The sequence below is a fragment of the Primulina huaijiensis genome, chromosome 18 (genome assembly GCF_012295235.1).
Source record: "Primulina huaijiensis isolate GDHJ02 chromosome 18, ASM1229523v2, whole genome shotgun sequence".
Lineage (NCBI taxonomy): Eukaryota > Viridiplantae > Streptophyta > Magnoliopsida > Lamiales > Gesneriaceae > Primulina > Primulina huaijiensis.
In genome coordinates this window covers 6871641-6895093 of record NC_133323.1, presented here as the reverse complement: position 1 = coordinate 6895093, position 23453 = coordinate 6871641, and the positions used below count along the sequence as shown (strand labels likewise).

The window sequence follows — 23453 nt, the reverse complement described above, 5'->3', positions numbered from 1 at the left end:
TTAAATACAAAAGATCATATCATCCTTAATCTAAAATAATTTAAAAATTATTAAAAATATCTTGAATTTGAATAATAATAATAATAATTGTTTTAAATATTTATCAAAATCTTATAAAAATACTCTCTAAAAGTTATTTATTTTAACAAAATATTTAATCTTTTTATATACAATTATTGTTTCAAATAAAAAATATTATATATAAAATAAAAAACTTATAAACGCACAAACAAAGTAAACAGATGAATGTTACTTAAAATGATGGTATATAAACAGTTTCACATTCTAAAATTCAATCTTTGAATCCTGGACTCGTATAATTAGAATCTCACACAAAAGAGCTATCAGTTGTGAATCATGCATGGCGAAGAACAGAATCCTCAGCTTAATAGATTGATAAGATCAGAAAGCCATGATTTTGACACTAAACAAACACACCAACCCATTGCAAACTATGCTATAATGTCGATCTTTTCCCTGTCTACATAACCGCCAAGTATTCGCCGGAGATACTCCAGCTGCTCAAACTCGCCTTGAAGTTCTTCCCACTACAGGAATGCAACAGAGAGAAAAGCATTGGATTAGGAAATTCGTCATGTGAAAAGTAAATTTGTTCAATCACTCCTTCATCCATACAAGTGCAAAAACGCATTATTGATCAGTTTGTTCAGGCGCAAAATATTTACTTCTACAAAATTAATAGCAGCATATGATTAGTCCGCAAGGTTATCACCACCTAGTCTGGTATCTAAGCCTTGTTATGACAGAAACATGAGATCATAAGCGTAAATTCCAGGTCGACAACAGATGCATTAGATTTGACACACAAAATAATGGAAAACATGAAATTACTTCTTGATGAGGCACAGAGATAAGCTTCCACCCAGCTGCAGTAACAATGCGTTGTTTTAACATTGTATGTCCTAGAGGGATCCCTGAAAGGAAGAAGCATAATAATTATCATAGTATTGGAGAAGCACAAACGATAAATCATCCAAATTGTTTACACGAATATACTTCCGTATACACACCTGAATTTCTTGAGAAATGAGTTGGCCCATCAATTTCCAGAGCAACTTTCTTATCGACCAAGGCTGCATCCAAAGTGTAGCCATTCACTTCATATTCTTTGATCCAATCTAGGCCTGTACTAACAAGAAGACGGGCCACCTCCTTTTGAAATGAAGAGGTCACCTTCTCGTTAAACCTCTTTGTTTTTCCAGCGCGATGGAGTTTCTCCTCAACCTCCTCTGGAAGAGATAACTGAGGATTCTCCAGTTTTAAGCACTGATTCACCAGACGAACCTGAGAAGCAAACACGATATCTTCTCGAAACTGCTCAGAAATTTGTTGCTCCTCAAAATGGCTCAGAGCTCTCCAGATATGGAAAAAGAAATCACGGTTCATTTGTCCAAGAACTGCATATGACCAAGACATATTACCGAGCTGATCTCTAACAAATGTAAGTGTTTCAGGCACTGCAAATTCGTCAGATACGACATTATCAATGCCACGTGCTCCAATATCTTCATCAAAATAAAATGTTTCATGCGCCAAGCTGCACTTAAGCTGTTTGACATCCTTAAACACATCATCAAGAGAGTCCAGTAAAGGGTCTGCAGGTTCACTGAGAGAAGCAAAAGCCCACAATACTTGAGCAATTTCTTGCGGCTTGAAAGTGTGAACGATATATGAGGCTTTACTCGATAATTCTGGAAAGAGTTTCGGTGCAGAATGCTGCATAGAAGCAAAAGCCCCTGCTAGGTTCGCTATATTTTGCGAATTAAATTCAGCAACCTTAGTCAATGCCACCTCTGCGACCCTGTCCATTTCAGACAAATAAAGAAGCTCGCCTCCAATCTTGGACAAGGCATACGCTATATTCGAAATTCCCTGCGCCGAGCAGTCTGGCAAGGCAGCCATTGCCATCCCAACAAGCACGCACATCTCCCTTTGCCGAGCAAATGCCAATCTACGAGTCCTCATCATTGAAACTTTCTCCATATTTTTGGCTATCCTATGCAACGCTGTGGCAATATTCAATGGTGAAAGAGGTGAAGGGCTGAGCCCTTTCGCAACGGCTGCGATGACTTCAGCCGTAGCCTCCAAAACTTCCGCAGCAGTCTGCGCCTCCACGATGACTTTATTCAAGTTAATTTCTTTCCTACGGTCAGAAGGCCCTGAAAATTGAGACAGCCTTTGAACAAATGTCTCCATGTTTTTTGCCTTTCTTTCTTCAAACATTCCATCAGAAATCATACTCACCGTTCTCCTAAGGTGGCTAGCTTTATCCAAAGAATCCACATCAAAATCTGTATCATCGATACCAAAATCAAGATCCTCTTGCTCGTCACTCGCTAGGTTTACACTGTCATTCTTGGGTTGGTTTGTCTTCTTCTTTTTCTTTTTCTTTTTCTTCTTTTCACCGGTAACCATAGTCTCCATCTTTGCGGTCAATCCTCTGGATTCAATAGATTTCAAAGCAATCTTCCTAGCTCTCACACACCAGTCCATTTGAGCATTTTCTTGCAAAGAGCTAGAATTAGGCTGACTTTTCCTCTTCTTAGGTGGCAAATACGCATATGGGTCTACCTCCCCAAGAAACTCCGCCTCCCAATCCGCATCACCAGAAGAATTAATTCCCTTTCCATTTTCCATGCTATTACCGCCATCATCATCATCATCATCATCATCAGTGATACCCAAAGCATGAATAGCTACAGAATTGCCATTTCTGGGATTTGTTTTCGCAGGATTTATACAGCAACACTTTTGGAAAAAGGAGCCCAGGTGAATTCCAGTAGGAAGTGCAGTTCTAAAGGCGATTGTTTTTGTAGATGGCAAATGAGAAGCGGTGACATACCTCAATAAAGATGACGCTTCCATGGATTTTGAGCTACAAATTCAGGGTAAAGTGGAAGCAAGAAGATTCGGCCTTACCATAAATCACTTGGCTAAAATTATTCTCTCTCCGCCGCGGCCACTAGTGCACCACCCCGCCGTTCCTAGCGAAATTACCTCTGGAGTTGGCTAACTGGATAAGATACTACTCAATTTTTATCATTGGCCGTAAAAGCATCTGCAAAACCCAACCCCTAACTCAAAATTAGTTTTCATTTTATGAAATTAAGTTCACCAATTAAAAATCAAGAGAAAAATTCACCAATGAAATGTGCTATTTGTGTTTGTATAGTGCTGAGGATTGTAATTTGAAAATTTTGTGGTGTTTATGTTATAATGAATGAATTTGGTGATATCTTATTTGAAAAAGGAGAAGATAATATGATTGGCGAATGTGTTTGTATTTTTTATATGAGAAGTCTTGATTATAAGGTTTTAATAGAATGTATATTTTGCATTAGATAATTAAAACCATGCATCTTATTTGTGCCGGATTGTTGGAGATTTATTCTGGTTTATTTGATGTGCTTGGTTGCTCTTCAATTTTTGTTGCTTTTAGGGGTTTATTTTTGGTTTGATTTCAGCATAATATATGGTGATTATAGTACTATTTTTTGTTTATCGAATTGCTACTGGTTATCAATCTTGATTTTGATGATAACAAAACTTGTTATTATGTTGTCAACATATTTTATTAAGTATGTAGTTGTAGAGCACAACTTAGTTTTTGACGAGTTAAAGTTTTTTGATAATAGCTCATAACTCGATGATTCAAATGACCAGCAACCAAAATAGCTGAACAAAAAACTCAAATTGCTACAACTCATAGTTCAGACCAGCTCGATAGATTCAGATGTTATCTAAAGAAGCTGGTGGTCGCAATTCAATACGAGGTACGAAGCTAGCAAAATGATTTACAAATCATCTTTTAAGTAGAAGCTCATATCATAGCTTAAGATGATGAAAAATCGTGATAAAGTTACTGGTTCTGCATCGAATGAAGAACAATTTTCAACTTGCATATGATCTAGTATTTTGAGCATATATCACTAATAAAAACTCGATATTGAGTGATGATTGATTGTGTGAAACGTTAAAAGAACGAGATACAACTTTCATGCTTATCACTTTGTCCAGAAATCGACGAATCAATAGTTATAAACAATAAAAACAACCAGTCCGACTGGGCGATCGGCCAAACTTGGACCAGCTCGAGTCAAACCAGCTCCATAAATAGTAAAACTAACTCAATCTCAAAAAATGCATATCAATTTGAATATGACAGTTTCAATGTTAGAAATTGTATATAAATTTGAATCTAACTCAATCTTAAAAGCTAGCTCAAGAAACAAAATTATCTATATCCATATATATAACTCCAAAAAATTTATCCATATACAACCAACAAATATCACGTTGCAATCACCTCACCAGAGAGAGGATTTCCCAAAAAGTCAACGCCGTGCAGTAGATTATGCCATCAAATTTGACCATTGACGTTTAAGTACTTACACGTATGGTCTCAATTCTCAACCATGTTCTGCCTTTGACTTTTATCAATTTCTTCCGATATATTATTATTGTTATTATTATTATGTAAAATATGATATCGATTTCATTTTCTCTTGTCGCCAGAGATTATAAATTTAGATGCTTTCGATTTCTAGTGCCCATTTCAATTTGCAGCAACATCTTTAATTAATAAAAATAGATAGAATCGAATCCGATCACTATGAATAGTTTAATCTCCTACATCATTCTCTTAATCTTGATTCACGGTAATCATTACATGGTCAGCACAGAAGGAGCTGAAGAATTACCAGCTCCGGTGGTGGACCTGGCCGGAAACAACCTCCGCGAAGGCACCCGCTACTACATCCTGCCGCTCATCCGAGGAAGAGGCGGCGGCGTCACTCTATCCAGCACTCGAAACAAGACCTGCCCGCTCTCCGTCGTCCAGGCGCCGTTCGAACTCCAGAACGGGCTCCCACTGACCTTCAGCCCCGTCAAATCCGAAAAGGGAGGCTTCATCCGCGAATCTACGGACTTAAACATCAAGTTCTCTGCTGCATCCATCTGCGTACAATCGACTGTGTGGAAGCTGGATCAGTACGACGAATCCTCCAAGCAATATTTCATCACCACCGGCGGAGTTGAAGGGAACCCGGGGCCCGGAACGATCAGCAACTGGTTCAAGATCGAGAAGTATCAGAGTGATTACAAGCTTGTGTACTGCCCCACGGTGTGCAATTTCTGTAAAGTGATATGCAGAGATGTGGGGATTTTCTTTGAAGATGGGAAAAGGCGTTTGGCTCTGAGCGATACCCCTTTCGTTGTCATGTTCAAGAAAGTTTAATCCCTTCAATTCGATCCTAATCGTGTTTGCCCCGATTTAATACAATTCACAATGAATAAATTAGATATGGAGCTGCTATGTGTGATAATATATTTACAGTGGTAAGCTTCAAAGTGTGGGTATGTATTTTTCCATTCTGATGTAATAAATAATAAAGACATTGCGTCCGAAAAGTTTAAAGGAACCTTTAATCCTTTTTGATATTACATCGTTATATTTTGAGAATTATGAGGCTTAATGAACATGTCTACACTAACATAAAAAAGAATTAATGCCTCGATTTTCAAAAGATATACATAGCACCTCATGGTTTGTTTCTCTTGATATCTTATGAAATCTTGTACAAAACTCTCTTTGCAAATACAGTGCATCTTTTTGGATCAAGACAAGTAGACAAAGAGGGCTCCGGTTAAGAAAATTTAGGCAAAGGAAAACTTGAATTTCTGCTGGTTTTGACAGGTTATGCCATTGAAGACGTCTGTTTGATTTTATATATACGCAAAAAAATACCCCACTACCATCTTCTTGTTTCTTCTGTGGTATAATTGGTCACACAGACAAGTTTTGTGAGAAGTTCTTTGATTATCCGGACAAATCAGTGGAGAAGCTATTTGCTGCTTGGCTCCGTGTACATAACAAAAGGCTGACTAGGGATATAGGTGAAAGATGGCTTCGGTCCGACGCTCCATCCGGTTTTCCAAGTATGTCGCCGACCGATCAAGATGACTCGATGGAGGACTTTTTTGGGATATTCATTCTCATAATTACAATCTTATCCAACAGAGAGGGGAAGGATCGGGGAAGCAAAGCGGTATGGGCAGTCCTTTTTAGTACCAAGTAGAATGAGTATTTAGCTAAATTCGAATCGGACTTTAGAAAATCGAATTATCAACAAATTAAATCGAATTTTTAATACAAAGAAAAATGAATCAAACCAAAAAAATCTTTTATTTCTGTCGAAAATTGAATTTATATAATTGTTTTAAAAATATAAAGTTTCACTTAAAAATTCATATAAAAACTGAAATAAATAAATCAAAATTTTATTTATTACAATATATATATTTATAAATCTAGTTCTATCGTACAATAAAATTTTATTAGAAATTTGTAATATTTATATCATAATAAACTTTAACAAAAAATTTAATAATATTATTTTTTTATTATAAAAAGCAGTTTGTCGATTAAATAAAGTTTTGTATTTAAAACAAAAATTAAACTAAATTAACAGATATTTTTAAAATTAAAACTGAAATTTCGAATAAACAAGAATAAAATTTTCAAATTAATTCAGCTTGATCTGTAATTTCGGTTCAAATCAATATTTTGCTCAACTCTATACTATAATTGATGTCTGTTATTTTGATTAGAAATAACTTAATAATTTTTATTGCTTCGTTTCTTAATTAGTTAGAAATCTAATCATCCCACAAATTTACAGCAAATAATTATTTTCAAATTTCGTAATTATTTAATTTTTTGTTATTCTAAATCGAAATTTAATAATATAATCCCAATAATAATTGCAACGCCAATAATTTTTAAATATTTCAATTAATTGATTATTTTTCCCAAAATTTGCATGGAGATATTAGAGTAAAAGTCCAAACTCGAAATTCATATATATCATTAGTCAATATTATCGCATATCAAATAATTGCAACTACATAATTTTAGAGTGGTCGAAGTCGCATAAATTTATTTTTTTCCAGCGATTCACTTTGATTTGGCGACGTTGACCGCGTGGTGCATTGTTATAGGTTAGATTTCTTGTAGTATATATGTATACTAATTATCTCAGAGGAATCCTAAATCAAATATAGTAAAAGTACTTAAATGAGCGAGGAAAAAATCTGAATTAATTATAAAACATGGAACTAAGTACAATTTGTAGGATCTATCACTTGCAGTTTTACCAAAAGATATAACTAATGTTGATGATACAACTCAAATCTTTTAAAATGTATAGGAGCCTAAGCGCCACGTTTCAATTCCTCTATCCAGTAGAGACAATTATTACATCCAACAATCTCCTTCCCAATAATTGCACTTATTACGATCAATGTGAATCGAACTCATGACCTTGGCTCTGATATCAATGTAGGGCCAATGACTTACCGTTTTACCAAAAGCTATAGCTAGTGGTATGTTGCAACTCAAATATTTTAAACCGCATAGCAGTCCAAGCACCACATTTCGATTGCTCTACCTCAGTTTGGACAATTATTGTAAGCAACAATTTCATTCCCAATAATTGATGCAATCAATGAGAATCGAACACATGATCTTGGTTCTGATACCAATGGTAGGACCGAGCGCTTACCGCTTTACCAAAAGTTATAACTAGTTAATGATGCAACTCAAAAGCTATATATATATATTTTGTTGAGGTAATCGGTTTTCTCGTGTTCAAAACGCAGCGAAAGTTTTTTTAAAAAATTATTTGACATTCAATAATGTTTTTGACCACTCGTATGCTTTAAATAAAATTTAATCATCCAAAGGGTGTTTTTGTTCATGAATTTACCTTTAGTGAATAAATAATTTGACACCAACTATTCCAGGATTAACGGAGATAGCTTTTGAAGTATTTCCTACGAACAATCTTCTTGAATTTATCTTCTTTAATCGAGTCCACGACTGGAATATTTGTTTCTCCTCTAAATTGCGGTAGAAAATTTAGAGGAATTTTAGCATTTGAGATCAAAAACCAAAAAATGGCTAAAACCCTTATTTTCTTTAAAGTGACCAAAAATTGAAGAATCAAAGAGAGGGATTTTTCGAAAATTTGAGTGAATGGTGGCTAGGGTTGTAACCTCCTTATTAAAATATGAATCCTTAACATAATTACCTTAATTATAGGTTAGATGTTTCTTAATTAAACTTAATTGGTTTAGTTAATTAATTGGACTAGTCTAACTAGTTTAATTAATTATTATATTAAAGTCAATTAAGAATTTTAATTAATTAGCATGTTGATCTTGTACTTCTACAAGCTCGTTATACATATTTTTCACTACATTTAATTTATTCTTTATTAATAAACTCAATTTTGAGTTTAATATTTTAAATTCTCAAATTTTTCATAAATTCAACTCCTTGAGTTTATTCTATCCAAATTTTAATTATCATAAATTCAACTCCTTGAATATACTATATCGTAATTTTATATAAATTCAACTTCTTGAATTTATTGTCTCAACGGGAACAAAGGATCCAGTGCTTGTGTGACCCTCAATAATTTAAGGATACAACTAACCGTGGGTTCACAACTCTTTGTGATTCAAGATATTTTTCTTTTATTCGAACTTACCCTAATTTGTCCATTCAAGCCATTGCGATTACTTGTGGCCTTTGAAAATATGATAACATCTCTGTCAAATAATTGATCAACAATATTGTTTTGGATTCATATAATATAACATGGAAAATTATTTTTTAGTTCTTTAATTTATTTAATTTTGAGTTTTGGTTTATTAATTTAGGTGTATTTACTTTTAATTTTCAGCTATATTGGTCTATTTGCTGACATGACATCTGACAACTCGGTAATTTTCGATGATATGCCTGCAATTTTTTTAATGCCAAGTCAATATTTTCCAGAGCCACATCATTTTTCATTGTCAAGTCAACATTTTTCGATATCATATTAGCAATTGAACCAAAATAACCGAAAATTTAAAGTTACTCTGCCAACCAAACTTCGAAAACGTAGTTGATCAAACCCAATATTACTAAAAAACTATTTTCCCTAATATAAAATCACATTTTCTTTTATTTATTGTGAAAATAGAGTCTTCAAACTTGAAGATCGGGAGATTAGTAGATACAAAGGAGCTAAGGGACGACAAATGTGAGTTTTGGTAAGCGTGTGTATAATGAGTTAGTGTAATAGCTAAAGTTGATATCAGTTAACCGACCAGAAACTCAAAACGAAAAGTGAATGAGTCATTACGAAATATTAATGATCATATCTCATTCCTTTCTTAATTATTTTCCACCCGTGGAAGAAGAATGTTGGTGGGTTGCCCGTGATTTAAATTTTAATACAAAAAAATATATAATTTTGAAATATTGTTTATCAACTAGACTTATTTTTGTGCTCATTATTGATACGTCATTCACCTAATGGATGTGACGAAGAATATCAAAATTGTATATCCAATAGATGAATATCACCTAGGTGAATGACGTTATTTATCAACTAAGCGTCGCAGCGCTACTGTGTTCGATGGATAGACGCCGCAACTCCACATATGCAGCTCCGCAGTGCCATCACTGCCGAACAACAGCGCCTAGGCGCTAAAGAACAAGTGTCGTGGCGCTACCTCTCGACCTTACGGGCGCCTAGGCGCTAGTCAAGCAGCTCGTAGCGCCAACACACTCGAAGAATCAAGAATTGGGCTTCAATTTAGGGGCCTGAACGAAACATAAAAAGAAGAATATGGTTTTAGATATGGGCGGCAATTTTTTGGAGAGAAAGACGTGAGAGGCGAGAGCACACACTGGAAAAGAAGATCTGGAACACAAGGTTGATCGCACGACGAAGAACAACGAATCTGGGGACATAGACGCCACTTTGGATTTGTTATCTAGCCTTTCGCCCTTTTTAATTTATTGTGCTGCAATGTTTAAATATTCAAACATGCGTTGTTTTTGTTTAGATTTCTCTATGAACTAACTTACCATTCTAGAGGACGATGTAGCTTTGTTGACACGATAATTTTGACTCAGTTGTTTATATGATTGAATTCTTTTTTGTTTAATTGTGTTTTCTATTTTTTATTCGATTTCAATTTACTGGCCATAAATTGATTGTTATCCGATTAATTCTACGGCTTGGGAGAGATATTAGAATTATGGATTATTAGAGACACATCGTTAAATGTTTATTGTTCGGAAGGTGTATAACTTTAGTGAGACCTATGTGAGATCATCGTTCGAATATATCAGTTAAATTTATATTTTTATTAGGAATGTTTGAATCAAAGTTTGAATGATACAATTTATTCGTCACTTGGGAAAGGAAGAACAAAATAATTAAGTTGTATTGGCCATTAAATGACTGAAATTCATGAATATAAAGGCAACCAGGAATAGTTATCGTGGAAACTAAGTGAAATCATTCTTCTAGATATTTTCTCTCATTGATATTTTCTCAATTCAGTGACTCGATTCATATTTATTTGCAATTAATTCATTTTCAGTAAACTCAACTTTTTATTGATTATTCTAGATAAAATCGTGACTATTTTAATTACAAACACTGATATATTTTTATATAAACACTCATCCCGAGAACAATACTTTACTATCTTATGTTAAAACTTGACAACCTATAAATACCGCTCATTCCACTCCATTTCACAACTTGTCACCTTTTATTTTTAAAATTACTAAAATATCAATTAAATTTTAGGGAAAATTGTTTTTTTGTCAATATGTTCGTATGTTAACAATTTTGGTATGTTATCAAATTTCAATTTTAGTCTTACCGTTTTATTATAATTTTAATAGTTTTTTCTAACTTGGTGTTGACATGGCATAAATGCAGTGCTCATGTGACGTTGACATGTATAGTATCAACATTCCAAAAAAAAAAATGACTAAAATCACAAAAAATCAGAAAATAAAGAATTAAAACTGATATTTGATAACTTATTTTATTAAAATCACAAATCGACAAAATTGCTGCACAATACAGTTTTCTCTAAATTTTATGTTGCTATTTGAATTTGAGTTTCGGACCAATGTAATGAACCCCAATTAATCCTTATGTGTACTACGTAGCTTCATCTTCACTCCACGTAATGTATATGGAGATTTATATAAAACTTCAAAATTTGTATTTGTAAATATTTCCAAAATTCGAGTTTCGTCTTTGATCATTGCACAATTGGGGTTTTTTTTAAAAAATAATTTAATTTTTAAAATTAATTTCAAAAATAATTTAAAAAAAACTTGTGCAAAAATACCTCAATCCGCGCTTACAAAGCGCGGACGCTGCTCACGCTGCTCGACTTCGTAAGCACGGACGGTGCTCCACGTCCGCGCGACGGAATATTTAGCGACAGAATATATATCAAAACCGTCGCTAAAATTGAATCAGCGACGGTTTTGGAATCCGCGACGGTTACGGTTGGTATATTCATCGGCATACATTGCACGCTACGGATAATTTGTATTAACAGCGTGCACATGTACGCCACAGATAATTCTTTGCAGCATGCAATGTGCGTAGCGGAAAAAGAATTTGCGCGCTGCGAAAAACCATTTTTGTTGTAGTGAAGACAGAGAAAAAAAAACAGACAAAAATTCATCACGAAATAAGTTTTTTCAGGAACCTCTACTATACAGCGCACGTTAATGAATATCCGTCGCTAAAATGGAATCAACGACGGTTTTCCCGAAATTTTGGTATATTCATTAACGGCGTACATTGCACGCTACGGATAATTGTATTAACGGCGTGCGGATAATAGTATTAATAGCGTGCACATGTTCGCCGCGAATAATCTTGAACTTTCAACGGCTTGCATCTTTGCAGCATGCAATGTGCGCTGCGGAAAAATAATTTGCGCGTTGCGAAAAATCATTTTTGTTGTAGTGAAGACAGAGGAAAAAACAGACAAAAATTCATCACGAAATAAGTTTTTACAAGAATCTCTACTATTCAACCTGGTTTTTTCAGTGATTCAGGGATGACTGACTTTGGTTTGTTTGGCCAGCATGATTTTCGACCAAGACCAGGTTGAATAGTAGAGGTTTCTGAAAAAGTTTATTACTTGATGAATTTTTGTCTTTTTTTTTCTCTGTCTTTACTACAACAAAAAAGGTTTTTCGCAGCGCGAAATTTTTTTTTTCCGCAGCGTACATTGCATGCTGCAAAGATGCAAGCCGTTGAAAGTTCAAGATTATCTGCGGCGTACATATGCACGCTGTTAATACAAATTATCCGTAGCGTGCAATGTATGCCGATGAATATACCAAAATTTGGGCATAGCGACGGTTTTTGAACCGTCGCTAAAATTAGCGACGGTTTTTAAACCGTCGCGGATTCCATTTTAGCGACGTTTTTGTAACCGTTGTAACCGTCGCTAATTCAATTTCAAAAACCGTCGATGATTCAATTTTAGCGACGGTTTTGATATATATTCCGTCGCGCGGACGTGGAGCACCGTCCATGCTTACGAAGCGCTGACGCTGCTCCACGTAAGCGCGGATTGATGTATTTTTGCACAAGTTTTTTTTTAAATTATTTTTGAAATTATTTTTAAAAATTAAATTATTTTTAAAAAAAAACCCTTGCACAATTACATCTCCAAAAGTATTTTGCAATAAACATAATAATTCATTTCTGACAATATAATCATAAAGCTGTACTTATTTAGATTTAACTCAAAATAATAATAAAAAAATTGTGATTATCATGATCACATAGTAATCGATCAATACCTTTTCCAGTGGCAAAAAAAAAAATAAAATAAAATAACTTGGAATAATGAATGATTAGTGACCTCATGATTTTGTTCCTTCCCCCTATAAATACCGCTCATTCCACTCCGTTTGATACTTTTTCATCTTTGCTCTTTTCGCTCTCTAGTTTTCGAGTTTCTTTCAACCCATGCTCTATCTCTAGCATTCTCTAAGTACTCTGCCAGCTTCTTCTTCTTACCACCCGTAAATTTTGTTACTTCTTTTGTTAATATGTCAAATTAAACCAACTCCACGTCTGAAGCGAACGCACGTGACTCTTTTGTGTATGAGTTGGCAGGGCTCCCAGCCAACTCCAGCCTGACACCCCGAGTGCCTCATGGTTCTCTACCATCGCAAGCACTATGCGCCCGGGGACCATGTCCGTAGTGGTATTCGATTTCCCATCCCCTCTTTCTACATCTAGGTGGCCCATTTTTTTGGAGTCCCCATAAATCAACTACACCCTAATTACTTCCGGATGTCTCGGCCTATGTCTTTTTAAAAATGCATAATCTCCTAATCCACCCCCTCATTTTTCACTACTTCTTTTCCTACCGATTGGGAGATAACGCCTTCTCTCCATCTGCTCGTCTAAATAACTGGTTTCTTGATGACATCTCTTCTTCTCTGAAAGGCTGGAAAGGGTGTTATTTCTTCATTCAACTCCATATTCCCCCAAATGTCTTATTGGCTTTCTACCCAAGTTACCTGTTCAACCCGAGCTCCCAAATAATTAAAAGAATCAGAAGCCCTATTTCCGAAGTCAAGAGCTCGTGGAATGACATAAATTTTCTTCTTACTTGCTCATCTCTACAGGTAACTTAGCGGCCTATGGTTTGAGCTTCCGGGACGAGGACCCTACAGATAAGATGATAGATGAATTCTGCAGCTCCGGTGCCCAATCTGGTAATTTTGAATTCATTTGCTTCTTGAGTGACACTCTTTATGTAAAGTTATTAATGTTCTCTGCCTTTTGCAGGTGTCACCGTCCCTTTGCCCAAATCCTAACGAGCATCATCAGCCCAACCCTCAAGGAGCCCGGAGTAACCTTTTTTCTGGATGGGGTTTCTTCAGCCGGGGTTAGGCTTGTGAAGGGTTTGATCTCCTCTGCTGAAGAGGCTCATATCCGAGGTCTTTCCCCTAATCACAAGTTGTTCGAGGGTGCCTCTCGAACTTTTTCAGTTAGTTTCAAACTTTTAATTTTTTTTGTCTCTAAGCATTTGTAGTTTTTTCTCATCTTTCGTTTATGCAGGGTCTTTAAATGTTGGCAACTGCCTATGAGGAAGTTTCTTCTCTAGCCAAGAAGGAGCCGAACCGAGCTCGGATTGCCAACGTGCTTTATCGAAAAGTTGAAGGTGGGCTAGAGCGAGCCCTGCGTTTGCACGAAGAGGTAATTATTGGTCTGAGTACTACCTCACAGTTAGGATAACAACAACTGGAGGTGGCCCAGGCGGACCTTCGGCAGGCCCGGGTAGAAGCTAAAGATGCCAATGTCTGGGATGATTTACTGAGGGCCCAGCTCTCTACTTCGAAGGCGCGAGCCCAATCTTTGGTCGATGAGCTGGATAGCTACAAAGCCCAGACCACAGAGGTGAAAGCAGCCCTGGCCGCCCAACGATGGTCTGAGGATGAATGGCGTGCGTCTTTTCTTCAATCCCTTGAATTCAAGGTAGCTGTCGAGAACATAGCATATTCTTTCTTCTGGACTGGCTTGGACAAGTGCAAAGAGTAGTTCGAAGAAGCTGGGCTTCTTCTCGTGGATAGGGAAGGCTTCCTTGATTTTGACCGAGCCATTGAGTCTCTTCCAAAATAGAACGAGGGGACGAGAGAGAATGATGCTAGTGAGCAGGAAGACCCGAGCAATGTAGAATAGGATTTTAATTTTTGTTTCGTCTCTATTTTTGAGTTTCGGGCCTTACTTTGCATTAATAAATTCTCGTTTCTTAAATTTTCTTTGCTTTCTTTATTTTGAATGGGTATTTAAACCGGACTGAAATAATAAACTTAAAAAATTTATAAGCATCGAGAAGTACTCAGGCCTTTAAGAGTATAATTCACCGACCACCTTGAGAGATGATCTTAAAACTTTGAAAAATTTCTTGAAGTGCCAAAAGATAACCGGTTTGATTTAGTTTATCAACACTTAGTTTAAAGTGTCGGGGTTTTTACTCTTAGACTTAGATAAAGTTTCGGGCCTCATACTTCCCGGGTTTAAATAAGGTGTTGGGGCCTTAAGCCTAAAAGAAGTATATAAAATGATGGGGCCTTATGCCTCCTAGGTTTAAATAAAGTGTCAGGGCCTCATGCCTCGTGAGTTTAAATAAGGTGCCGATGCCTCGTACCTCCCAAAATTAAATAGTGTCGGAGCGTCATACCTCCCAAGCTTAAATAAAGTATAGGGGCCTCATGCCTCTCGGACTTTGATAAAGCCGTGTACATACTTGAAATTGCATTAATATTTTGGTAATCAGTTACAATTTAGGCATAATATTTCTTTAAATGAAATGCGTTCCAGTCTTTCAGAGTCGTGAATCTTCTATATACAATGTTTTTGAACTAACTTTTTGGATAACTTTGTAATGTCCTTCCCATCGGGCTTCTAATTTGCCGACATTTCCAGCTGGGTTGGCTTTTTTCGGGACGAGATCACCAACTTGAAAGTCCCTAGGTCGAACTCGCTGGTTATATGCTTGCATGACCCTACTCCGATAAGCTTCCATCCGGATGACAATTCATTCTCTTTTTTCTTCCCCTAGCTCTAACTCTTGAGTCCGAGCAATGTTATTTTCCTCTGGTTAAGCCTAAACTCAAGCTGATGTCTGCCCAATTTCAGAAGGTATTAATTATAGCTTCATATCTATATACCAAACTAAAAGGAGTTTCCCATGTTGCAGTTCGGGGAGTAGTTCAGTAACCCATAAAACACTTGGGACTTCTTCTACCCAATCCTTCTCAACACCCTGCAATCTGGATTTTATAGCTTGAAAGAGTGAGCGGTTAGTGATTTTAGTCTATCCATTAGCTTGTGGGTAGGCGACTGAAGTAAAAGCTTGGACCAACTTTCCGCCCTTGAAACTGCCGACCTTGATCGAATGGGCATGAGGCTCCGACAGGCTTCATGGTTGAGACAGGACTATGGCAGAAACTACCACGCCGTTGATATCCTCCACAAGATCGGATTAATTTCCTGCCATATGAGTTCATAGTAAAAAGCTAAGGGGGTGTATTCAATTTTGAAAATTTAATTACTTTTATGGATTTTTGTAGAGTTTAAAAATTTAGAGGTATTGAATATAGCCTTTTACAAACTCTATAAAAATTTAGTAGTATTCAAATTATATTTTTCTAGAGTCTTAAAAAGTCACTTGTTATTCAAATTTGACTTTTTTAAAATCTACAAAAATCTATAAGTATTTAATATTTTCATAGATTTCCAATGATTCTAGTAAAATTCTTTACGTACAAATCATAAAACTATAGGTACAATTGTAGAAACTCAAAAATTGCTTCTACTTACCTAGAGATTTTTGTAGACTTTTAATTGAACAAATATCATTCTCACCCATATATATCTCTTTCTCACTCAAAAGACGTCGTTTTTCTCCTCTCTAAAGACAAATAGAGGGTTTCTCAAATTTCAAATGTATGAATCTTTTCTTGAATCGTTATTGATTTGATAAAAAAAAATATATATTATGATTTATATGTATTCAAATCATGTGTTCAACAAGTGTTCTTACGTGTTGTTCAAGTTTCATGATTACATGTTCTACAATAAATTGTCAATATCCGTTAATTATTTTTAATTATATGATGATGGAAAGACAATAAGCTTCCTTAATATCATTCTTAAAGGCTCGTTCCCTGGTACTTGCAGGTTTGTTTTCTGCCCCAAGGTTTGCGAATCCCGCGCACCGATGTTGGGATCTACATTTACGAAGGAGTCAGGCGCTTTGCCCTGGATGGAAGTTTCCCTTCCACTTTTGCTTTTAAGAAGTTCGAAGCAGGAGCAAATAGTAATGGCCGTTTGGAAGAAGCTTGAAGATTGAAGCAGTATCTATCATGATGAATAAATAAATAAATTAAGGTGTTTGCTGTTTGTAAGCATCAGCTTCAATCAATCTTCTGAAATAACACTGTATATGTTTCTTGAATAATATATATTTTGTAAAAAATATTGATAATAATTAATACCGTAATATATATACACACACGCTTGCTATTACATTCGACTCGATTACGCAAAGAATAAAGTTTTTGGCTAGAATGCAAATTTTTGTTACCAATTTAGGACCGAAGACATGAGTTTTAGTACGAGAGCTTCAAAACGTTTTCGAACGTTTGTAACCAAATCAAAAGTCACCGTGGGTGATAATCATGGTGTGATTCAAATTTTTTAAATAGTATATTAGATCTACTAATAAGAAAATCATTTTTAAAAAATTATGCACAATCATTACAATTCATAAAAAATAAATACATGACATTGACTTTCATATCAATTCTTCAAATTTTCATCAAAAACTATAACAATAAGTATAAAGTAACTCAATTTTCAAAAATCACATAGTAACTCAAACAAAATATTTCGAGCACTCTCTTGACATACACAACTATTGATTTACAGCAATCACGGTCGCTATTTAATAATCTACTATCTCGGTCATAACATATTGACATCGTCGCTATTCTGTAGTCACATTTTGTTATGTTTTGCATTGCGAGAGTTAATGAGATGTTATTCTTAAAATATTGTTCGAAAGATTCAAGAGCGGCATGAGTTAACACTCAAATTACTCCTATACCCTCACGTTAATAGTGTGAGAACCTGAAATTCCAGTAGCAGCAGCTAGCATTTTGCAGCGCTAGCAATATTCAGTAGCAATGAAAAATTCCAGCAGAAGCTAACAATTCCAGCAGTAGCTAATATTTCAGAATATAGTATTTTCCAGGAGACAGAATCCAGCAGCAGAAGAGCGAATTCCAGCATACAGTTACTGATTCAGCTTAAATTTGTAACTGAAGCATTAACATGGAATAAAGGCTGTTAATGGCAGATTATGGTCATTAATAGCGAGGCTAACAGTCAGATTTTGGCCTATAAATAACACCCTCAAGTCTCTGAATTGGTGTTATACAAATCTTGAGATTATTACTTGAATTTTCGAGTTAAGAGAGTGCCTTGTTCGAGCTGTAAAATCCAGTAGCGAGAGCAATCAGATTTCCAGTAGACTTCAACCGAAACTTTAGCGAATTACGGTAAGTAGGCTTATGTATAAATATCTTGAAATCAGTTTTATAATTTCTGTTTTAAAGCACAGTTTCTGAATGTTTGATTTCTGATATATGATTTTGAAGCACTGAAACTCCCTAGTGAACTAATGGTAGGAATATATATTTTGAACATCTCTGAATTCTGATTTCTGATTCTGGCCTCACCCCTTAGAGGAGAGAACATATAGGGGACTGATATCAGTTTAGCCATGAAATTCACTAACGTGCTCAGTGCTTAATAATTTTGATTTCTGTTCTGAAACTTGCGATTTCTGAATTCTGATTCCTGTTCTGAAAATAAGAGTTTTTTGTATATTATTGTATTACTGTTTCTGTAAAAATGGTGTTTGAAAACTGGGAGTTATTCCCACCCTTGCTTACTGAGTGACAACCATATCACTCACCCACCAAACCCATCTCAGATAAGAATACTGAAGAAATGTTAGAAGAAGAGGAGCAGATCCAGTTCTGGGCTGGTGATGAAGATCGTTGTTCTCAGTTCTGATTTATATTTTATATTCCGCTACATCTGTTCAGACATTATATTTTTTGATTTTACATTTCAACTGTAAAACATTATTATTTGAGTTGTATCAGACAATGAATATTCAGTATTATGAATAAAAGACTGGTTTTTGAAATTCTTTACTTCTGAGGCTTGTTGTTTTCGAATGTAAATTTGAGAGCAACGCCGATGTCGATCAACCCCGTCCCGGGGCGTGACAAATAGCCTAAAAGAAACCTACTAAGTAGCAACGGTAGCTCGAAGAAAGAAAGTACGTACGAGAAAAGAAGTGAGACGATTTCACGGAAAATTATATTAAAACCTGTATAAAATTAAAAAAAATATGCAAACGAAATATTATTTTCTTTTGAAACCTTGTGTTTTTTTTAAAAATCAGGAATTGTGCTTGTTCATAGTACAATTATAATTTTTTTTTTTTTAAAAAAAAGCAGTTCAGTAGTTCTTTTCAATTATTTTGTTAGCTGGCAACTTAATTATGGATTTAACGTCATTATACCCCAGCATATATCATATGATATAAATTAAAAATTGTAGAGTAATATTCTAAAAAACATGCACACGGGTCAATTTTGTGAAACGGATATTTTATATGGGTCATACACGAAAAAGTATCACTTTTTATGTCAAATATATTAATTTTTATCATAAATATGGACAGGGATGATCCGTTTCACGAATAAAGATCCGTGAGACCGTCTTATGAAAGACCTACTCTAAAACATGAACTGTGACGAAACATCACTGTCAAGTTTTAAGTTTTATTATATTAAGAGAATTTAGTTTTAAATTAAGCATGGAAATATTTTTTTATTATTATAAACTTTAATCATATCGAGTCAATTACCATATTAAATAGCAAATAAATATACAAAATTTAATAATAAATACAAAAATTCTCAAAACATTTAAAGTCTCAAATCACAAATTATGTAGAGGACAATTTTAAATTGAGTTCGAGAACCAACTAAAACACTCAGAAAAAAATATATATTACCGAGTGTAAACTCTCAGTATACCATAAGAAGTAGCCAGCCACAAGCATCAACTTGGATTGTAATTTCACATGCATTTATTATATATTTATTTTCAAAAAGTTCATATGAAATCTTCTGATATGTCAATTTTGTGATATTGGTTTTCGACTCAGCTCGATTTACTAAAAGTATTATTTTCACTGCAATAGTATCATTTTTTTATTATTAATATTATGAAAAATATTGTGTAATATATGCTGATTTGAGTGAAAAATACTATTTATATGTCAAACTATTACTTTTCACCGCAGGTAAGAACTGAGTATACTCGCATCACTTATATATATATGTGAGATCGGTAAATAAAAGATTCGTCTCACAAAATACGACCCGTGAGACCGTCTCACACAAATTTTTGCCTTATTTTATAGTAAACACTTGAATCCAATAAATTTTTATTAAAACAATAAACTTCACACCAAATAAAGTCGCTTATTTTTTTTGGAGTAATAATTCAGTTGGTGGCCGAATTAACCGATTAGTTTTAGAAAAAAATATGATTTAACTTTAATTATACATGTAATTTTTCTTGAACACTACAGTTTACACAAATACATAAAAACATAAAAATTAAGAATTAAAATATATATAAAAATTGATAGGGTTGATTTTAAAATTAAGGATTGATTAGAATTAGAATTAGGGTTGATTTTAAAATTTAAAAATATATAAAAATTGATAAAAATAAAAAATAAAAAATTATTAAATAATAATATTTATTATATCGGTTAATTCGGTTAACCGATTTCAAAATTTTGAAAACCATAATCGAATCGAATCAAATAAAAACAATGAATTTTGTACCTTTCTATGTTTTCAATTGAATCTGTCCGCAAATATCAATATTAAATTAGCAATTTTGTCAATAAAATAAATGACCAAAAGAATTATTCCTAAGATCAGTTTTCATCGCAAAATTAAAAGTAATAGATATAAATGAGTATGATATGTTTTTATTCTTAAATCAATAGATAAATAATTTGACAGTAAAAATAAAAAGCATCAATTATTATTTAAGTTATTTTAAAATATTAACATATAATTTATACGTGAATAGGTTCAAAGGTTGGGCTACTTGCAGACTCAGCAATGGAAGGCCCGTCGTCTGGGCTAAGTCCCTTATAATAATTGGGCTGGGCCGATTAAAACAAATATTTTTTTTTTATAAAGAGAAAATTACTCGATGCTAGAAATTATAAGCATAATGCAAGTTGGATTAAATAGGATTTTACATCCAATTTTTCACATATATATATATATATATATATATATTTCAAATTTAGTCTAATTTTCGCTTATTATTGGTTTTGTATAAGTATATATTCAATTTCACCAGCTACGTTTCTACAAACAAAACCAACAAGCCATTGCGATTGCATGTGGTCTTTGAAAATATGATAGGATATCTGACATCTCATGTCAAAATTCCATGTCAAATAATTGATTGTAATACGGAAAATTGGCCTTCAGTCTCCAGCCGTCAATTTTTTTTGTGTTTTTTTAGTACCACATTTCCACATGAAGTGTACCACATTTTGTATGACATAGTACCACAATTTTATGAGTAGGGAGTGAACCCAAAAAAATATTTTTATTGGAGATTTTTTACCAACTTTCCCTTGATAATATTGTTTCAGATTTATATAATATAACATGCAAAATGCTTTTTTTTTTAAGTATGTTAATTTGTTCAATTTTGGGTTTTGGTTTATTAATTTCTCAAAGTTTGATTTAAGTATACTAACTTTTAACTTTCAGCTATATTAGTCCATTTGTTGACACAGAACCTTACAACTCAACAATTTTTGATACTACGTCGGTGATTTTTTGAGGTCGAGTCAATCTTTTCCGATCCCACAACAACATTTTTTCAGTTTCACTTGTATTTTCTAATAGCACACTAGCAATTGGACCAAAATAACCAAAAATTTAAAGTTACTATGCCAAAACTAAACATATAAAAGTAGTTGATAAAAAAAAATAAAATTAATGGACTAACAAAAACTAATTTTCCTAATGTAACATCACATTTTCTTTATTTGTTGTGAAAATAGAGTCTTCTAAATTGAAGATGGGGAGTTTAGGTAAGCGTGTGTGTGATAGCTAGAGTTGATATCAGTTAATCCACGAGAAACTCAAAACGAAAATCAATATTCGAGTCATCACGAAATATTAATGATTCGTGTAGGCCTATCATTCCTTTCTCAATTTTTTTCCTCACGTGGAAGAAGAATATTGGTGGGTTGCAGTGATTTAAATTTTAATAAAAAAATATACATGTTTTACCTCGTCCACCGACTATATTCATACTTGTGTTCATTGATGTGACTCACACCCACTTAATAGATTTAATAAAACATTTCAAAATTGTTCATTTATTATATAAATATCATCTTAATTGTGAGCACAGATGTTGACATAGTTGATAAGCAATATATCAAAATTAAACAAATATATATATATATATATGTATATATATATTCTAAATTCACAATTATAAATCTATGATTAATACTTATATGATCAATCGTTGCATAATCACGAATTCAATCAACCAGATCTTATTATTACAATCAGCAAACAAACGCCTCATATAACTTATTTGTTAATTACATATAGCAAAGCATGTATGAGGACATACATAAATATATTCTGCATATCAATCTTCAGAAACTTTGAAACATCATTACAAGGGGGGCATCAATCAAAGCCAATCGCCTGATTCCATTGCGAACGACGACCCCAACGTCGCTGCATACAACATCGCATAAATGGCAAAACCGTCGGGCAGAAAACGAACTTGTAATGATCATAGCCCGACACAAATTTTTTGTTATGATGCGCAACAGACGAACAAATAAGAAAACCAAGAATGGCAATGAATCCACCAAGATAACAAGATTACACGCAGAGATTATGCCTCAGATGTAAGAACAAATACACAAAGATTTATAGTGGTTCAGATTCAAATTGAATCCTACAACCACTTGGAGCACAGGCAGAAAAATTCCACTAGAATCAATCACAAGGTACACAATAATGAGAATTTAAGAGCCACTCTGTTGTGTTCTCATAGAAATTTTCCTCTCAAAATCTTTCTCCATCTATTGCTACTACAGAGAGTACATTCAGAAAGTTGCAACTAGTCTTATGGCTTGCACTCACATATATATATATTTATGTTGCAAGTCTTTACAAAAGAAAAGCATCCTAACTGCCATGAACCACCACTCTTCTGGAAGTTAACCAAGTGCTTGACTAATTGATCAAATCAAGTTGACATGTTGAGTCTTCATTCAACATTTCTCCACCTCACTCATCATCTCAATTTTCTGGCCATCTTTGCTCCTCCACCTCCAGCTAAGGTGCCTTGATGACTTTGATCAGTTTCAAGCAATGCAAGAATTTATGACTTGGCACAACTTTGGTAAGCATATCTGTCGGGTTGTCTTCTGTGGGAATTTTCATCACCTTAATTGTTTCTTGAGCCACTATATCTCTGATAAAACGAAGTTTAACATCAATGTCCTTGGTTTTCTCGTGATGAACGGGGTTCTTCACAAGTTGAACAGCTCCTTGACTGTCGCACCTAGTGATGCTTTCATTTCCTTACTTTCTAGTTCTTCAACAAGTCCCTTGATCCAAAGAGCTTCTTTAAATGCCTCTGTTGACGCTACATACTCTGCTTCAGTTGTTGATAAGACTACAGTTGGTTGCAAGGTAGCTTTTCAACTGACGAAGTTGCCATAAAGAGTACAAAGATAACCAGTATGTGATCTTCTCTTATCTTTGTCTCCAGCAAAATCCGAATCTACATAGCCAGTGATATCATCATCAAGTTTCCATGTATCTCTGTACTCGAGTCTGGAATTTTGCTACCCTT

At 34.3% G+C, this 23453-nt stretch overlaps 2 protein-coding genes across 2 annotated transcripts; one reads left to right on the top strand and one right to left on the bottom strand.

The window, feature by feature from the left end:
• Nucleotides 1-236: 236 nt before the first annotated feature.
• Nucleotides 237-3119, bottom strand: LOC140964184 (RAP domain-containing protein, chloroplastic). The gene is made up of 3 exons (XM_073423754.1): nt 1032-3119; nt 853-935; nt 237-548 (listed from the first exon to the last, which is right to left on the bottom strand). The coding sequence occupies exons 1-3, from the start codon at nt 2884-2886 to the stop codon at nt 453-455; spliced, it is 2034 nt and encodes a 677-aa protein (XP_073279855.1). The 5' UTR covers nt 2887-3119; the 3' UTR covers nt 237-452.
• A 1379-nt stretch (nt 3120-4498) lies between these two features.
• Nucleotides 4499-5482, top strand: LOC140964185 (kunitz trypsin inhibitor 5-like). The gene has a single exon (XM_073423755.1). The coding sequence runs from the start codon at nt 4634-4636 to the stop codon at nt 5255-5257; it is 624 nt and encodes a 207-aa protein (XP_073279856.1). The 5' UTR covers nt 4499-4633; the 3' UTR covers nt 5258-5482.
• Nucleotides 5483-23453: the final 17971 nt, after the last annotated feature.

Excerpts from the sequence above, each read along its gene's own strand:
- LOC140964184 (XM_073423754.1), bottom strand. The coding sequence starts at position 2,886 with ATGGAAGCGTCATCTTTATTGAGGTATGTCACCGCTTCTCATTTGCCA. Across the intron at positions 936-1,031 it reads TCATTTCTCAAGAAATTCAG|GGATCCCTCTAGGACATACA; the intron begins GTGTGTATACGG and ends TCTTCCTTTCAG. Across the intron at positions 549-852 it reads TCTCTGTGCCTCATCAAGAA|TGGGAAGAACTTCAAGGCGA; the intron begins GTAATTTCATGT and ends GCATTCCTGTAG.
- LOC140964185 (XM_073423755.1), top strand. The coding sequence starts at position 4,634 with ATGAATAGTTTAATCTCCTACATCATTCTCTTAATCTTGATTCACGGT.